Consider the following 17311-nt stretch of genomic DNA (forward strand, 5'->3'; position numbering starts at 1 on the left):
GCAGCACTGAGGACTGATGGGGCCTCCCACTGCTCCTGCCTTACAGGACGCGAAGTGTGCTCTTCCCCAGAGGAGGCCCACCCCGCCACCCTCGCCGGTGCTTCCTCTAGGCTCTGAGGACCGCGTCACGGCCACTGTGCGTTACTGGACACCCAAAGGCGCTGCAGTCTGCACTGGGCCAAGAGCTGGCTCAACTCAGATCCTAACTCTACAAAATGTGGACCTCCTAGACAATAAAATTTTATTAATTCAAGAGCCTTGTTGAAGGGCAACATGTGTAAATAGATGAAAAATTGATTCTGCAAATAAAAATATGAACACATAATTTTAAGAATTCAATTCCAGTCAAGGTAGACACAAGAAAGCTCTTTTGAAACACATTTCTCCTTTGAGCTTACCCCTGGAATCCTGGAGCTGATCCACAGACTCGGAAATATGGCTTTCGGTGGACATAAGAGGAGGACATGGTGGACAAGCCGTAACCAGAGAAAAGACACGCCTAGCAGGTGCCCGCGGCTGAGGGCTGTCCTGTCACTCTCCCAGCAGGCTGTGAGAACGTGAAAGCAAAGAGCCACTTCTGTGAGGTCGAGCAAACAAACTGCGGGCCTAACAATCACGTCAAACAATTTCGGAGGTTAAAGTCTTAAAAAACAGGTAATGCTTCTTAAAGTGTGCCTCTGACCTGAAACAGCGCCACGGAACGGCCTCCTTTAAAGGCTCCCGTCCCTGCGGGCAGGACGTGGGGATGTGACAGGGTGCTTTCCGAGGGCTCTGACTCTGTCAGCCGGACGCAGGCTGCACGGGGGCGAGGGGACGCCGAGGACACCGCCCGGCCTGGCTGGCTGACAGGGTGAGGAGCCACCATTGTTTGAACTGCTGGTCTGGAGCTGAGGCGGGCGAGCGTTACTGCCTACGGGTCGGGCCAAGGAAGCGTGGCCTGGATAACTGACGGGTATGGCACAGACAGTGTGTTTCTACAGAACCCAGAAGCCTGTCGCACGGCGGCCGCTGGCCGGCTAGCGCCCGTCCTGGGAGAGCAGCTCGTCGGCTCTGCAGTGGGCGTCCAAGGCTCTCTTGGCGTGAGGGTCCTGAGGCAGCTCGGACTTGCGGCGCGCAAGAGGACGGTCCTTCTTCAGATCTCTCTGCGCCTGGAATCAAACATGCAATGGAGTTGGCTACAGATTAAGCCACCCGAGAAGCAGCTCGCGTCCGAGTCAGAGTCGGAGGGGCGTCACGGGCACCCCACCGCCCACGGCCCGGGCCTGTGGCCATTCACCAAACCATCTTGTTGATGGAACAGCCTGACAGGCGGCATGGCCAGAAACCGGAGCCTGCAGAATCCCACGCCTACAAATAGCCGCTAGTTCACGCAGTGCTACCGAAGCCACTTTGTGACTGTGCCCATCACAGGGGCATTTCAGACTAGGAATTTCCTTTGGAAGTAGATAAAAAGAGTGAATGAAAAACATGTTTAGACTAGATTGAAAACCAGTAAGAGATCTAAAACTGGGCTGGGGTGTGAGCTCAGTGGTGGAGCGCTTGCCTAGCATGTATGAAGCACTGGGTTCGATTCTCAGCACTGCATATAAATAAATAAAGGTCCACCGGCAACTAAAAATGTGTGTATGTATAAACACACATGCCTGTGTGTGCATACACACACACACACACACACACACACACACACACACACGAGATCTAAAACTATCAAATCTAAAAAGATTAAATGGGACACAGGGAGTATAAAAAACCTCTAGCATTTAGAAAAACTGTATTTAATTATTTACATAAAAGTTCCAGATGTTAAGGGTGGAAAACAAAAGACTCCCTTCTGCATTCCATTCTTTCTGAAGTTGAGGACATTTCAGTTTTACCCTTTTAAAAGTGGAGTGAATGCCATTTTTGCAGAAGGGTCTGCAAAGGAGGGGCACCGACTTGGAGCATTCATGTACCAAAAGCATCTACTTCCACGAGTAACAGTTATGTAAGTATTTCAGTTTAATGGAGGGCCACTGCTGTATTACTGGGGTCTTGAAACAAAACAAGAAACCACCCACACCAGCCCATGCAATGCATATGCCCTATGATTGTCAATTAGTTAGCAACTTTTTTGGATAGGAGTTCCTTAACCAGAATCAGCGTCCTTTCTGTTCAGTGTCTCCATCAGAAAGAAGACAGTATCAAAGGAAGGAAGTTACTTCTGTGATATATCTACCAGAAGGAATTTGTTTAAAGTGAATCTGACAACAAACAATTTCTCAGAGTTTCCAGATATCTGACTTCAGCCTGGTGTGCAGAATATGCCTCTTGCTTGTGGAGATTCAAGGGCCTGCACGGTCATGAGAGAAAAGCCCACCATTTTGCAGAGCCAAGAAGTTCCTAACAGGGTTTTCTGCAAATTTATCTATGAAAACAGCAATAATGACAAGGTTTAGAAGGAATCTTGTGTGGTACTATTTTATGATCATTTGTAAAACTGTTACTTGAACATTAAATTAATCATGGTAAAGGCAGGACTTTTGTCTTTCCCCCTGAAGCTAGTGTGAGACGGTGTTAGGAGAGCACATTGGCAGACGGTGAAGGTCACATCCCCTGTAAGAATGCTCTAGTTTTGTAAAGCAGGTTTGCCTCAACCCAGCAGAAACTCAAAGCTGAAACTCTACCCTGAATTTTATGCCCACTGTATGTTGATCTGTAAAGTAAAACAAAGCAAAGCAAAACCAAGCTTTTTGTATAGATAAAGTATGTAATTGCTGTTGAAATAGGCACTTCAAAGAGAATACACATTTTAACGGAGAACGGCACTTGCAGCTGGAACCAATGACGAAAACTGGGAAACCCGGCTTGACCCCAGAGCTTCTGGAAGGAGAAAGAGGTGACGGACACGTCTGGGCCTCTCTGCTTAGGTGGATCAGAAATCACGGGGGAATGAGAGACAGGGGGTGAGCAGAAATGAGGCGTGCATGCAGTGGTCCTGGGATGCGCTGGGGGTGGGGTGGGGGGTGAGGTGCTGGCGCGCATGCAGCGTGGCAGGGTGAGGCAGGTGGCAGAGCTCTGGCAGGTGGCGTCTCTGTGGCCTGTTCTGGGTGCGCTGGGAGAGCTGAAGGGCTGTCACCAGCACCTGGCATGGGAACTCAGGCTGGGCACACACCATTTGACAAGTTTTCTTCCTCTCATAGAGGATGGATTTAAACTTTACTTCTTAATTTGGGGTGGGACTGATCAAAGTTTCCTAAAGGACTGAATTTCTTTAGCTTTGTCTTGACCACCACATGTTGGCATGACATGGAAACAGGGAAATACTTCATGAACACGACGTCAGCTTGTCAGTTCTTTATTGCAGATAAAAAGCCTTATTAAGCAGACTCTCCATATTTAACAGCAAATACCTGTACTGCCTACCTTCGTCTCTACACCTTCCTTACTTGCGTAGTTGACATTGCTTTCCTCCCGACCAACTGTTAAAAATGAGAATTGCAAACATTTTAAGCCTCTGATAATGATGTCATTCACCAGAAACTTACTTGTTTTCTTTGGATGTTCTATATAGGGTTACACGAGTTTGTCAAAGAAAAGTCAAATAATGGTTCTGACCAGTAAATACATCATTGAATTTCACCTCAAATATCAAGCCGAGTGTCCTCTCAGTGCGACAGTCTCCTGCAGTACCCTGCTCACCTCACGCCCTGTCCTGACCCAGTATTCAAATCAGCTTAAAGAAACTTGGAATTGCCTTGGAAAAATAGTTAGCTGAAAATAAACTCAGAGGAGCCCTGGAAATATTGAAATCATTCTATTAAAAAACCCAACCACTAATTTTCAGTGTGACTTCTTAGGTCCATTTGGTCACCAGACTGTGCACACGCACATTCCTACATCTCCTTCTTGCTGTAACACCAGTGCTTTTGAGGATTTCTGAGAGATGGTTCCAAACATTTTCAAATTAAGTCTATCATTTCAAGCTGGGTGTGGTGGTGCACGCCTGTAATCCCAGTGGCTTGGGGAGCTGAGGCAGGAGGATCACGGGTTCAAAGCCAGCCTTGGCAATAGTGAGGGACTAAGCAACTCAGTGAGACCCTGTCTCTAACTAAAATACAAAATAGGGCTGGGGATGTGACTCAGTGGTTCAGTCCCCTGGGTTTAGTCCCTGGTACCCAAAAAAGAAAAGACCAGTAGCATTTCAAATATTATACCTAAGAGTCCACACTTCATAAATACCTTCATCTAGACAGCATGAGATTCAACTGCATTTTAATTGACTCACAGAATTCAATCAACGCACAGAAGGCTACAGTAAGGCTGGATGCTGGACGATGCTGTTTCTGATTCTCTTCTTTTTCAGTTTGTTCGAGCTACTCTGAATCCTCTGCATTTCCAGAGGGATTTCAGAATTAGTTTGTCAACTGCTTAAGGAAGGGGAAAAATCCCTGCTGGGATTTAGTTGAGATTATAGGGATTGGGGGAGAACTGACTTATGCCCCTGGCACCTGAGTCTTCTGATCAGGAACACGTCCCATGGGAATGGTAAGGAAGAGGATGCCAGCTGCTCAGAAAACTGTTATTCAATTAGTATCAAGAACCAGGAAAGCCAGCAAGGAAGCCAACATGCCACGGCTGTTGCCCAGAAGCATCCTGTCGTGCCTCCACCTGGAACCGGGCAGCCACGGACTGCGGGCCCTCCTGGAACAGCAGAGGACTCAGCACCGGCCGGGCTCCTCGGCACGGACGTCCTGGAATACCAGAGCCTGCTCTCAGAGCGCATCACTTGTGATGGATCTCTGGTGTGTGTTCTGAATCAAGCTCTTGGTCCCACAGAGTGGGACGTGGACTGTGAACATGTCAGCTTAATTACATCTGGGCAGAGCTCATGGTTTTCCTAGTTTTAATTCTGGCTTAAGTTGAAGGATGTACCAAAAAGAAAACTTCCCTGAACCCTCACATATTTAATGTGTGAGAAATGGCTCATAAACCTTCCATTTCCTTTCGACTCTGTGTGGCCCAAGTATTTTAAAAAGGAACATGAGGTCACGAATTCCCAGGCAGGCTTCTCCACAGATCAGAGAAAAAAAGACCAAGGAGGAGGTAAATTTACATACCACCGAGTAAAATATGTGGGCTTTCACATTTTTGATGAAAGCGACTCACTGCCGAGATTAATCACTGAGGGAAGGATGGAGACACCGGCATCAGTCACAAAACTAGTCCCTGGGTCCAGACAGGGCCGTGCAGTTCCCCCGGGTCAACGCACCTTCAGTCTCTGGTGAGCTGAAAGAAACGTTCATCCACCTATTTTTGTCTTTAAATTAAGTAGAGGGTCTAACTGGGCAAGAGAAAGGCCCTCTGCTTGCACAGCCAGGCAGAGGGTGCCAGGACGGGTGCCGTCCAACTGAAACAGAACACCAGTCACGTATGCACCTTCAAACCCTTTAGTAGCAAAGTACAAAGGAATGGGTCACATTAACCTCAACAATATATTTTATTTGATCCAACATATCAAAAATGGGATCATTTCAACACATGATCAATAATAAAAATCAGGAATGAGATGTGCACCCTTCTCTGCACACTGAGTCTTGGAATGCCGTTGTGTTTACAGCCTGACCCTACGCCCCTTTCATGTGCCCGTAGCCTCATGGGGCTCGATGCTGCTGTGGGGACAAGACGGGTTGCTGGGCTGTCTGGGTAATGCCCCACCTTGTGGGAAACACGCTACTTGAGTCGAAGTAGGTAACATCCTGATTGCTTTCCCAGGGTCTGCCTGCTGGGCCTCTGGCAAACTCTAACATCTAAACGGCAGTCAATCACTTAACTAAGCTCTGAAGGACACCAGCACTGAGAAGTCACCTGCACAAGTGGACAGTGAGCAGTGATGGGGTCGCTTTGGCCATTCACTTTCACCTGGGCTTCCAGTGCTGGACATCTTCAAATTCTCCCACAGATCAAGAATGGGGCTAAAGTTGTGGTCCTCAAGTCCACTTAGGGCTGTGCTCCTTTGCTCCATCAGGGCCCACGTGCAGAGAGGCACGGCGCCCAGGGCTCCTCAAACCCAAGCAGGACTCAGTGGGCTGCCCTCCGAGGCTGTGGCAAGAGGCTCTCTGAGGACTGGAGGGGATCGCCATGTTTATTCCCACAGTAGAAATGGAACTATCAGAGCGCGGGAGTTACCACAGGTGCCCCAGGCAGAGCCCTGGCCTGGGGGTGGGGACATGGCTCTGCCCTGCTGTCCTGAGTGGGGGTGGGCTTTGTACCTGCCGTGAAGAACTGGAAGGGAACATCTCTGGACCAGAGCAGAAGCCAGAGGCGGGGAAGGGAAGCACTGGCAAGATATTACTGCAAAGATCTTATTTTGCTCAAGTTAATATTTAAAGAAAGGTAAAAATGGAGGAAAGAGGAACTGTATAGAGGGAAAAGAGGGGTGGGGGGTGGAGGGGGAGGAAAAAATAACAGAATGAATCAAACACAATTATCCTCTGTAAAAGTATGACTACACAAATGGTATGCCTTTACTTCAAGTACAGAGAAACAGTATGCATCCCATTTGTGTACAATAAAAATAAAAAAAAATTTAAAGAATAGTTAGGAGTTGGATTATTACTGTTAAATGAAGAAATAAATTAGTCACATACTTAGAACATTAAAAGTTGTTTCTAATAAGTTGATCACTAAGACCTATAGATAAAATGTTTCCTGAAAGATCACCAAAATTTAATTTACAAGTTTGGCTTGAACAGAAGGCACTGATGCATATATCACGTTACCTACTAAAAGCACACACTTTTTTTTTCTTTCCTTTTTTTTGGTACTGGGGAATTAACCCAGGGGCCACATCCAAGCCCTTTTTATTTTTTGAGACAGGGTCTTGCTAAGTTGCTTAGGCTGGCCTTGAACTTTCGGGCTTCCTGCCTCAGCCTTGGTCCCAAGTGGCTGGGACCACAGGCGTGCACCACCCGCCCGCTATCACAGGCATTTCTTAAGCAAATCTTGGTGGGTGTGTCCCTGCTGAGCTCAGTGCTTGGGCACTGTTACCTGACGAGCCTCCTCGGTCACTGTCTTTCTCAGCATCTGCACATCTTCAAACAGAGGCCCATCTGTCTCCATGGCAACCGGCATGCTCACGGTGCTGGCTTGACTATACACTGCGTACTGCAATGCAAAGTGCGGAGTCACTCACTTGTAGGCGCTGGGTTCTGCACTCCAGGGTCTCATCCTGGCAGGGGACGCGTCTCCCCTGCGTCCCTCCCCCGGGGCCCTGGCCTCCTGAACACCACAAAGCCATTCAACCTCCTGCAGTCCAGGCCATAGGGTCACTTCCATACCCCTCCTGGGTCTCCTGTGTCTGATGGCCAGCCCATCCTGGGCCTCCAGCCTCTGATGCTGATTCCACATGAGCCACCACACACAGGCACGTGGGGCGACACCACCTCACTTCCTGTCTTGTGCAGCCTGGTCACCTCGGGTCCTCCTCCCCGTATGACCCCGGGGCAGGGGACCTGAGCCCTCTCCCTTGGGCTCCTTCTGTTGGCTCTTCCTAACATCAGCTAGACCTTCTCCCCTAGTGTTTTTCTTGCACCAAAACAGATACAGCCTGGTTAGCCCAGCACCTCCTCCCCACTGCCAGCCTGCCGGGCAGCTGCTGCAGGGCCCGCGCTCCAAGGTCAGGAGTGCCCGTGCTCCGCTCCCTTCTCCCCCTTGTGCTGCTCCAGCCCCGCCCAGAGGCTCCTGGCTTTCCTGTGAGAGGCTGCGGCACGTGGTGTCCGCCTTCCCTGTGAGCAGGGAGCGGGCAGCCTGTGTGCCTGTGGCAGGCGGGGCCAGGCTCAGGCTTCCCCGGTGCCCAGGTAACAGGTGACATGCGTGCTGCTGGAAGGACCGGGGCAGGAGGGGCTGGGAAGCTCATCCACAGTCTCAGAGGCAGAGGGAGGGGCACGTGAGCTCAGGCCACTGTCTGCCCGCGTCCCAGCCTCACCCTGCCTGCCTCAGCGGGCCCTCCAGCCCGTGCAGCTTGGCACAGCCGCAGCACAGGCCAGTCTCCGCCCTCGGCTCCGTACCAGGGCTGCCAGCTACCTCCTGGATGCCATGCCACGTCCTGGCTTTGTCCTGTGGGGCTCCCTGTGGCACGAGGCACCAACAGTCATCCCTGTGACTCACCCCCTCATTTCTGTGATGCCAGTTCTACCTGGCTTCTCTGCTCCTGCTGAGGCCCATCTTAGGTCCCCCTGTCCTCTGCCTACCTGGACGACAGCCTCTGATCCTTTTTGAGGATCTCACACCCCACGACCTCCAGTCCTCCCTGTTCATCCATGGTCCTCACGTCTATTCCTCTCAACTATGGGCCCCAAGGCTGTCCGTGTCCGTCCAACAGTCTTTGAAAACGGGCAGCTCCCTTGCTGGAGCCTCATCCTGGGCTCAGATTCTTTCTTCTAACACCAAAAGGTCCCTAGTCTGCTCAACGCCCTATGCCCTTCGTGTCACCTGCTCTGCCCTACAGCGCCCTTTCCACACATTCCTCCAAGAGCCCCTCTGGGCCTGGTTCCTCATGGCAACCTGTTCCTGTTCCCACCAGAAAAACTTCCAAAGTGGCAGTCTGCCTGGGCTGCTTTGCTCCTTCTGGCTCTTTCATGTCTGCACACGTCTTTGGGGGATAAGTTCAACTTCTGCTCCTTCCCCAGCTTTGCCTGGCCCTCCCCTGATGACATGGCACAGGTGCCAATGCCAGCAGGTCTCTTACTCCTCCCTGTGTGTGCTCCTGTTCCCTGGCCTGTAGCCGTGGCCAGTCCACACCTGCCTCCTTCAGTGTCTCCCTGAAGATGCCAACCATCTCCAGCACATCACTCAAGAGCATGTTACACTCTGTGTCCCTGCTCCCCTGCCGCACCTCAGCCTCCACGACACCAGGGCTGTGTCCTGTGCTCAGCTTTGTGTACCTGGCAGTCTCCACCTTTCTTCAAGGGGGTCACCACCAGGTGGGGAGATACAGAGGCAGAAACCACTGCAGCAGTCTCGAGATGTGCCAGGGACTGTTTTTAAACCAATGTTTCAGTATGTGGCCACTGAGAAAAACAGCCAGTGCTTTCCATGGAACATGCCAGCAACTAGTGCTTGGTGCAGGCGCCAGCCCTCCCTGGCATTGGACGGAAAGGAGCCCCAGGGATGCTGCACAACGCTCACAGCACACTACGTGCCACCAGGCACGCAGGAAATGCTTCTTCCCAGGAATGCTGGTCTTCCCCACGACCCCCCGGGAGCCTCTCCCAGCAGAGGGGCCAGCCCAGACCCTCCCACAGCTACACCTGAAATTTGCAGAAGTACTCTCTTCACTTACACAATTCCCCCACCAGAGCCAGGATGGGAGTGGTCAGATGGCATGTGACCTCCTGGGGGCTTAGGAGGAGCATGTTTAAATCAGAAGTCTTCAGTGTTTTAGGATTTCAAAAGTTAGGTCCTGTGTGACGTTAGGAAACCCCAGGGAAGCTACCACAACTGCTAGAACAGTAGAAAACCCCGGGGGGCCACAGTGCCACAGCCCCGCCAGCCAGGTGCTCCGTGTTGCCTGGGGGGACAGGGTCTTGGTCTGTGAAAACTGGAGGTGAGCACCAGGGAAAAGTGAACAGATGTCAGCCAGCACAGGGTGAGTGACAGGATCTACCTGCAGAAAGCGAAGCCAGCAAGGCAGATCCCAGAAGGAAACCAAGTTTCAAGACCCAACCGTCTTGGTTACAGAAATAAGAGCGGATCATCCACAGACTGCTACTAAGCCCTGAGGCAAGCAGCCACCCGAGTTCAGGAAGGCATCTCTCAAGGAACGAAGAGCAAGTTCTGAGGCTGCAGTTCAGCGCTGACGTCTTAGCCCATGAAGTATTTTCCACTTGAGACAGTGTCACGGAGCTGAGGCATGCACATGGGCTCACGATGGCTCACACAGAGATGGGGGTGAGGACGGAGGGCAGGGAGGTCAGCAGAGTGCCAAGGCCAAACTAGCTGGGTTAGTGGTCATCAGGGTGTCACAACGACTGAGGGAGTAAGCAAGCTACCCGAGCAGACCGGGATGTGAAGGCCGGCCTCCCCGGGGCAGGGCAGGGGAGCACGCAGGCTCTTCATTTGCAACACAAAAGTTTTATGCAGCTTGTTCAATACATTATTATTTCTATGCGCCAGGTAAAGCAAAAAAAAAAAAAAAAAAAAAAATCAGATGCTCTGATTTATACATATTTTTACAAGTTTTTCAAGGCTGCTGATTTCGGAAGCGTGGACATCTGTCCATAGCCCTTCAGCCTGGGCTCTTCACAGAGCGAGGCTCCCGGGGCACACCGGCAGGGCTGAGCCACCTCCACTCGCTCACTTTGAACACATATTTATTTGCTGAAGCAGAGAGCTACAGTTATCCACCACAATCAAGTTTCTCACAGTAGTCTCAAAAGAGCATCTTTGTCTGTAAGAACGTGGATAAAGAACTGTCAGAAAAAGGCTGGCTACTAGTTTAGGTAGAATCAAGGACATAGGCCTGAGAATGTCATTCAGTCCCCATGGTTTACATCTCTTGATCACAACTTTATCAAAGGGAAAACAGGTCAACTTGTTATATAGGTAAAATACACACCACAAACGTCATATTCCTTATCTGATGTCAAGAGATTTACATCCCAACTTAGATAAAGATTATGTATCTTTCTCACCAAAAGAATTACATTGTTTAATGAAGCATTTTCTCTGGGGAGTTTCTCTGAGGAGAAGGCCTCGTAGTTCCCGGGGATTTTCATTAAGTGGCACTGTCACTTAGACAGGCAGAGGCCAAGGGGGACCATTTACAGTTGCCTCTTGCCAATCACTTAGACGAGCGCACGCAGAGCCCAGAGAGCGTGACTGTGAGTACCTCCTGGACCAGGGCAGCCCTGGAGCCCGCCAGGGGCTGACGCAGCAGGAGATGCCCGAGGGCAGGCGGCCCCAAGACACCCGCCGCGACCTGCCGGAGCACTGCCCGGGCTGGGGCAGGAGGAGGCTCAGTGCTAAAAGGCAGAATTTGGTTAATTTTCAACAATAAAATACTGAGCCTACAGAAATCTAAGTTCAGGAAAGAGGACATCACCTTCACACTTTATCTATTTTGAATTGAATTTTCTCTCTTTTAGAATCGATTTGATATTAAAAGGAAACATGGTCGAAGCTACTGCTCTATGACACACGAGAAAGCAAACCACTCCTGGATTTTCTTTTTACCACAGCATGTTTCATAAGATCGATACCTTCTTTAAGAAGTAGGAAATGTCATTTCTGTGGTAAAACCTTATGGGCAAAATAAGTACGTGTACAAGAGGAGGGGTTACGAAGGTGCGAATCATTCCTTTATTGCGACACTTCACGTACAATGTCAGCAAGACCCGTCTCCGCGCTGGCCGGCCATGCCCTACCTATCTGAGGCATTCAAGCAACACTCGATACTTCATGTCATTCTCTTTTTTAGTACCTGGGGATTCGCTTTGGCTAGATTTTCTATTTTAACCCATGCTTCTTCTCGCTCTTTCATCTTTAGCTTCTCTCTGAAAAACAGTAAAACGTCATTTGTATTAGAGACGATGACACTGAGGGGGAGCCGCGGCAGGAGGGAGGCAGGGAGACCCCGCCACGCCCGCTCTCCTCCTTGTTACTTTGGGTCTTAGTCCACGTGCCTCACAGTGCTCCTCAAGAGGACTTAACGTGAATGACGAAATTGAAAACTGGTTGAGATCTACAAGACTAAACAATGTAAAAATGCTAAAAATTCAGTAGGTCTGAGAATTCAAATTCTGGAACACTCATGCAAGTAAATGTCACATTCTCCTTCTTGGGGGTAGGAGCTTCTTCACAGGACCGAGTCAACTGACGAGGAGCTGACTCATTCACTGAAAATCAGACTCCATCAGAGTGGAGGGAAGCAAGCTGGCAAGAGCCGGCATTCCGGTACTGACGGTCACCTGGAGAACTGGCTTCTTGTCTAATTCTGCTGTTAAATAATCACAGGAGCTTCAGGGAGACAGTGGACCCGCACCCGAGGAGGAGCGTTAAGGCCTCATTCAGAGTGCTGGTCCTCTGACGGGAAAGTGCCACCGGAAGCCCTGACGCTCAGAACCTCCCACCTGCCACGCCTCAGCCCGGAGACAGGGAGCGCCAGGGCGGGAGGCTGGAGACGGTCGTGGTGCCCTGACTCTGCTGCCCCTCACATGTCTCACACTTCACCGTTTTGTATTCTGTTCTCTTTTGCTTCCCTTGGGCAGGATATTAACCGTCATGCCGAGGATTTCACCCTTTGTGCTCCTGGGTGTATCCTCAGAAACTGGCTTGTGGGCCTGGGTTTACTCGAGAATCTGTCTAAAGGATGAATAAGCTGGCCACACAGCCCAGCAAAGAATAAAATCTGCCAAAAGTCTGCACTCAGCTCTGCAGAGTGACTTTGATCACTAACCAATCATGAGATTTCGAGCTTGGCCTAGGGACAGAGCACCTTGTCACTCAGGTTGTCCCTGGGCAGATGTGGGCTCTGAAGTTCTTAAAGGCAGAAAAGCAGAACTTGATTTTGTCAAGGACAAAAGTTCCCGAGGATGCCCACGTTTATGGAATGGTTAAATTAGAAAGACCTATGCTGAAGTGTAGGTTTTTGCTCCCTCTCATAAACCTTTTGGGATGTGGTTCTAATTTCTGCCTTATAAGCATGACACAGGACCACACTGGTAGCAGCCTTCATGTGTCCCTGACAGCCATCCTGAATGCTAGACTCCTCATCTTTGCAAAGATGACTAAACTAGCAACAGAAGGGAGGACGGCCAACTTTTTAACACCTGTGTTCCTTGAAAATAACTCACCATGTCTAAGTTTTAGTTTGCTTTCCACACATGACAGGACTAGTTCTCATCGAAAGCTAAGAATGGCTTTTTGGAGCAGAACAATGGTGGAGGCTTACTGAGCATTAAGGACAGAACCCTGGAAGTGGTGACCTGCAAAAGGAAAAACTTACTTCAGTTTCTCTGCTTTAAACTGTTGCGTGCAGTCATCAAACAATTTTTGGTTCATTTCCATGAAGAGTTTCAGGGCGTTGTATATCAAGCCGTGTATTGTCCTGCAGAGAAAACGGCACAGTGACACTCAGACGCTGCATTTGATCCGTTTCCCTCACGCTTTTCCTCTTCGAAACTTCTCAGGCTATTCTGTATTTCGACAGTGCTACATTCCCCAATCTTCCTCATCTTTAACATGAAAAGCCTGATAATTTTGATTCCCTTATCTTTTTCTTGGAGTCCTTAGTAGACCCCAGTCAGGCCACCACCCTGGCCACCAGCAACCAAATGCCACCTCGCTTGGAAAGTGAATAAAAAACATTGAAACCTGAATAAATATATTGAAGACAAAATGATACAGAGGAAAACACCTTGTTGTCTACAAATATCTGTTTCCTTTCAATCTTATTCACTGAGGATAATTTTAATTATGGGGGCTGGGGTGTGGCTCAGTGGTAGAGTACTTGCCTAGTATGTGTGAGGCCCTGGGTTCAATCCCAAGCACTGCACAAAAATCCCCCCAAATAACAAAACAAAACAAAAGCCAAAACAAAAAGAAACCTCAAAGCCAACAACAACAACAACAACAAAAAAAAACAAAACCAAAAATAATGTGAAAGCAGACCATAAAACAGCTCCATCAAAGCTTAGCTCTCTGGCCTGATGTGCACGGAGGAGGAGGGGGCCCAGCCGTCCCTGAGTCCATGCTGGGCCTTGAGGCAACTCGACCATGAGCCCCTGAGAGAGAAGAGCAGGAAAACTGCCTAGCAGAGCCCTGCAGCCCACGCGGCCGTGAGCAGCACACAGCAGCTGTCAAGAAGCAAGCAAACGGAACCAAGAGCACCCACTCCAAAGCACAGCCACTTTTCAGTCTTCATCATGGAACGCCAATCGTGTTAGAGATCACTTCCTCCAGCAACCAGGGCAGCTCACCAGTTGCGCTCCGGAATCATGCCCCACGCGCTGACTTGTGTGCAGGAGCGCGGCCACTCGTGGGGCTTTGTCATCACCTGCTGTGCTCAGTAAGACCCTAAGTGCCTCAGAGTCAAGGTCACCGCAGTCGCCATGCTGCTGGGCAGCATGAGGAACGCTGCCACCCAGGGGACTGGGAGGCAGGAGGTTCCCAACTTTGAGGCCAGCCTCAGTGACTCAGTGAGCCTTGTTTCAAAATAAAAATAAAAAGGCTGGGGGGTGTGGTGAGTGCTAAAGTGGGGAAGGTACCCTCGTGTTCAGCACCACGACTCGCACGACTGGAGGCCAGCACCTGGTCAGACCTACAGGTGCACGGCAGGTGCTGACAGGCTCTGAGGCCGGTTTCAGGCCAGGTGTGTTGTGTATACAGGAAAGCCCTGGATGCATCGACATGCAGACCACCTGGTGGGTGACGGTGTGCTATTTTTCGGACGAGGAACCCGGAGATCTGCCTTGCCCAGGCTGAGCAGCCAGCCAGCATGTGCGACAGGCATGCTTGCCTCTGACCTGCCTGCTCTCAGCTCACCACCTGGACAGCCTTTGCTGCTCCAGAGTGCCAGGCAGGAAAACAGGCAGGGATGCCTGCTGCCCTGGGGCCTCAAGTGGGCAGGACAGAGGTCCACAGAGGGCTGGATGGCAGACAGTGCCTGTTAGGAGGCCGCTGGAGCCGGGAGCTGCTGACCAGTCCGAGGACTGCAGGGCAGTGTGCAGTCCCGTCCAGCTGTGCTTTCCTGTCCACAGGACAAGCAGGAAGTCTTGGCGTCACAGCTCTGCTCTTCACACTTAGAATTCTTTTTTTTTTTTTTTTTTTTTTTTTATACTGGGGATTGAACCCAGGTTGTTCTACCTTGGAGCTGGATCCCAGGCCCCTTTAATTTTTGAGACAGGGTCTCACTAAGTTGCGATCCTCCTGCCTCAGTCTGCTGAGTGGCTGGGATCACAGCAGTACATGTGAGTCACTGGGATTACAGGTGTGCACCACTGTGCCTGGCCCTGACTTAAATTCTAATTAGCGATGATAACATCCAAAGAAAAGAAGGTGGAGAAAGAAAAACTCTGGTGCCCACATTTATTTGAATAACATGAATATTAAGTTCAGTATTAATCATAATGCAGCACTTATACGGATAGTTTCCTTTTAAGGTCTCAGAAGGCTGTCTGCCACTGGTGACTCCATTTCTTCACCCTCATTAAGTGAAAAGATGAAGGAGAGAAGTGAATATTCTCAGTTCCTCAGGTGTGTTTAAGCTGCCTGCTCTTCCCTCTTGCCCTCCAGGCAGTGCCCACAGCAGGGTGGCTCCTGGGTCTCAGAGGGGCTTCCAGGCTCTGTCAGCAGGTTGGCCCTGTGTCCTGACAGCACTGAGCCAGAGCTCTGTGGTGACCTTCAACTCCCCTGGGGGCACGCAGGAAGTGTCCAGGAGGTGCTGTGGCTGAAACCAGCAGGTGCAGACACAGGGCCTCTGCCTCAGCTAGAGACAGGAGTAAGGGAAGCAAGACACAAAACAAGGCCTGCACTTCACCCGGCCACGTCACTTAAAAATTGGGAAGAAATCAACATCATTTTTTAACTGGTATTAAAATTTAGATTTCAATTCTAATTGCAGTAAAAGAAAAATACAAACATTTAAAAATGCCCAGGAAAGAGGGAGACCCCATTCTCTCTTACTTGTTCCAATGGGTCTTCGAGTTGCGGTACAAAGATGGAAACATGATGGGCAGAATCTTTGCTGCGTTGTCACTAATTAAACTCATAATGTATTCATTATTCCAGTAATATAGCGCTCGCTCTGCCACCTGAAAGACAGGAGTGGAAGTGTTCTTGGTGTTCATGCTCAAACACAGCAGGCAAAAATCCTCACCGTTAAACCTATAAATAGGGTAACAAATTATACTGCATCAGAAAATTAATTATTTCAAAATGTTCTAGACTGTAACCTTGAAGAGCCTGCAACGACACAGCAGTTAATTTCTTATTATGAAGAAATCAAGAATATTGTTATTCACATCTCCATTTATTCAATAGACATTTATGTTAGATGTTAGGCTAGATGCTCAGATATAAAGCAAATGAGTTCATTCTACTCATCCATCCATTCAACCACCCATCTACCCAATCATCCATCCATCCACCCAGCCATCATCCATCGACATACCCATCCACTCACCCATCATTCATCCATCTATCCATCCACCCAGCCATCATCCATCGACATACCCATCCACTCACCCATCATTCATCCATCTATCCATCCACCCAGCCATCATCCATCGACATACCCATCCACTTACCCATCATTCATCCATCTATCCATCCACCCAGCCATCATCCATCGACATACCCATCCACTCACCCATCATTCATCCATCTATCCATCCACCCAGCCATCATCCATCGACATACCCATCCACTTACCCATCATTCATCCATCTATCCATCCACCCAGCCATCATCCATCGACATACCCATCCACTCACCCATCATTCATCCATCTATCCATCCACCCAGCCATCATCCATCGATATACCCATTCACTTACCCATCATTCATCCATCTATCCATCCATCCAGCCATCATCCATCGATATACCCATCCACTTACCCATCATTCATCTATCCATCCATCCAGCCATCATCCATCGATATACCCATCCACTTACCCATCATTCATCCATCTATCCATCCATCCAGCCATCATCCATCGATACACCCATCCACTTACCCATCATTCATCCATCTATCCATCCACCCAGCCATCATCCATCGATATACCCATCCACTTACCCATCATTCATCTATCCATCCATCCAGCCACCATCCATCGATATACCCATCCGCTTACCCATCATTCATCCATCTATCCATCCACCCAGCCATCCATTGATATACCCATCCACTTACCCATCATTCATCAATCTATCCAGACATCATCTACCTGCCCTCCTACCTGCCCACCCTCATTCTTAGTCTCCAGCCTGTGTGACATGTGTTCAGCACTGAGCACACAGCAGAGGATGAAGGGGGGCAGAAATGCTTGCCTCTGCAGAGCTCATGTTCTGGTAGGGAACAGACAAAGGACAGTGATTATTTGATTTACTAGAAATGGTGAGTCATGGAGAGAGGCAGCAGGGAAAGGCAGACGTGTGGGCTGTGGGTGGGACTTCAGCATGCAGAAGGTGACATGTCAGCCAGGCCCTGGGGGAGGACAGGTCCTGGGAGTGAGGGCTGAGGAGCAGGGGAGTAATTGGCAAGCGGAATGGGGAGCCAAGACCCCAGAGTAGCATCCCAGGACCCACCCTGGTGAGATGGGAAGCCGTGGG

General features: G+C 49.8%; 1 protein-coding gene across 6 annotated transcripts in view; it reads right to left on the reverse strand.

The window, feature by feature from the left end:
* PPP2R5C (protein phosphatase 2 regulatory subunit B'gamma) overlaps positions 1-17311 on the reverse strand; it is a 139056-nt gene that overhangs the window by 1526 nt on the left and 120219 nt on the right. For 2 of the 6 annotated variants that reach the window (XM_079130102.1, XM_079130105.1), the window contains 6 exons: positions 15661-15788; positions 12983-13084; positions 11459-11531; positions 7027-7143; positions 3403-3458; positions 1057-1148 (listed from right to left, as the gene is read on the reverse strand). In XM_079130102.1, coding sequence (XP_078986228.1) covers positions 3411-3458; positions 7027-7143; positions 11459-11531; positions 12983-13084; positions 15661-15788 — 468 coding nt within the window. In that variant the 3' untranslated portion in view covers positions 1057-1148; positions 3403-3410. Of the gene's footprint in view, positions 1149-3402; positions 3459-7026; positions 7144-11458; positions 11532-12982; positions 13085-15660; positions 15789-17311 lie in introns of all 6 variants that reach the window. The other 4 variants (XM_079130107.1, XM_079130104.1, XM_079130103.1 and 1 more) reach the window with 2 other exon arrangements.

The sequence above is a fragment of the Sciurus vulgaris genome (assembly GCF_902686455.1).
Source record: "Sciurus vulgaris genome assembly, chromosome: 2".
Classification (NCBI taxonomy): domain Eukaryota; kingdom Metazoa; phylum Chordata; class Mammalia; order Rodentia; family Sciuridae; genus Sciurus; species Sciurus vulgaris.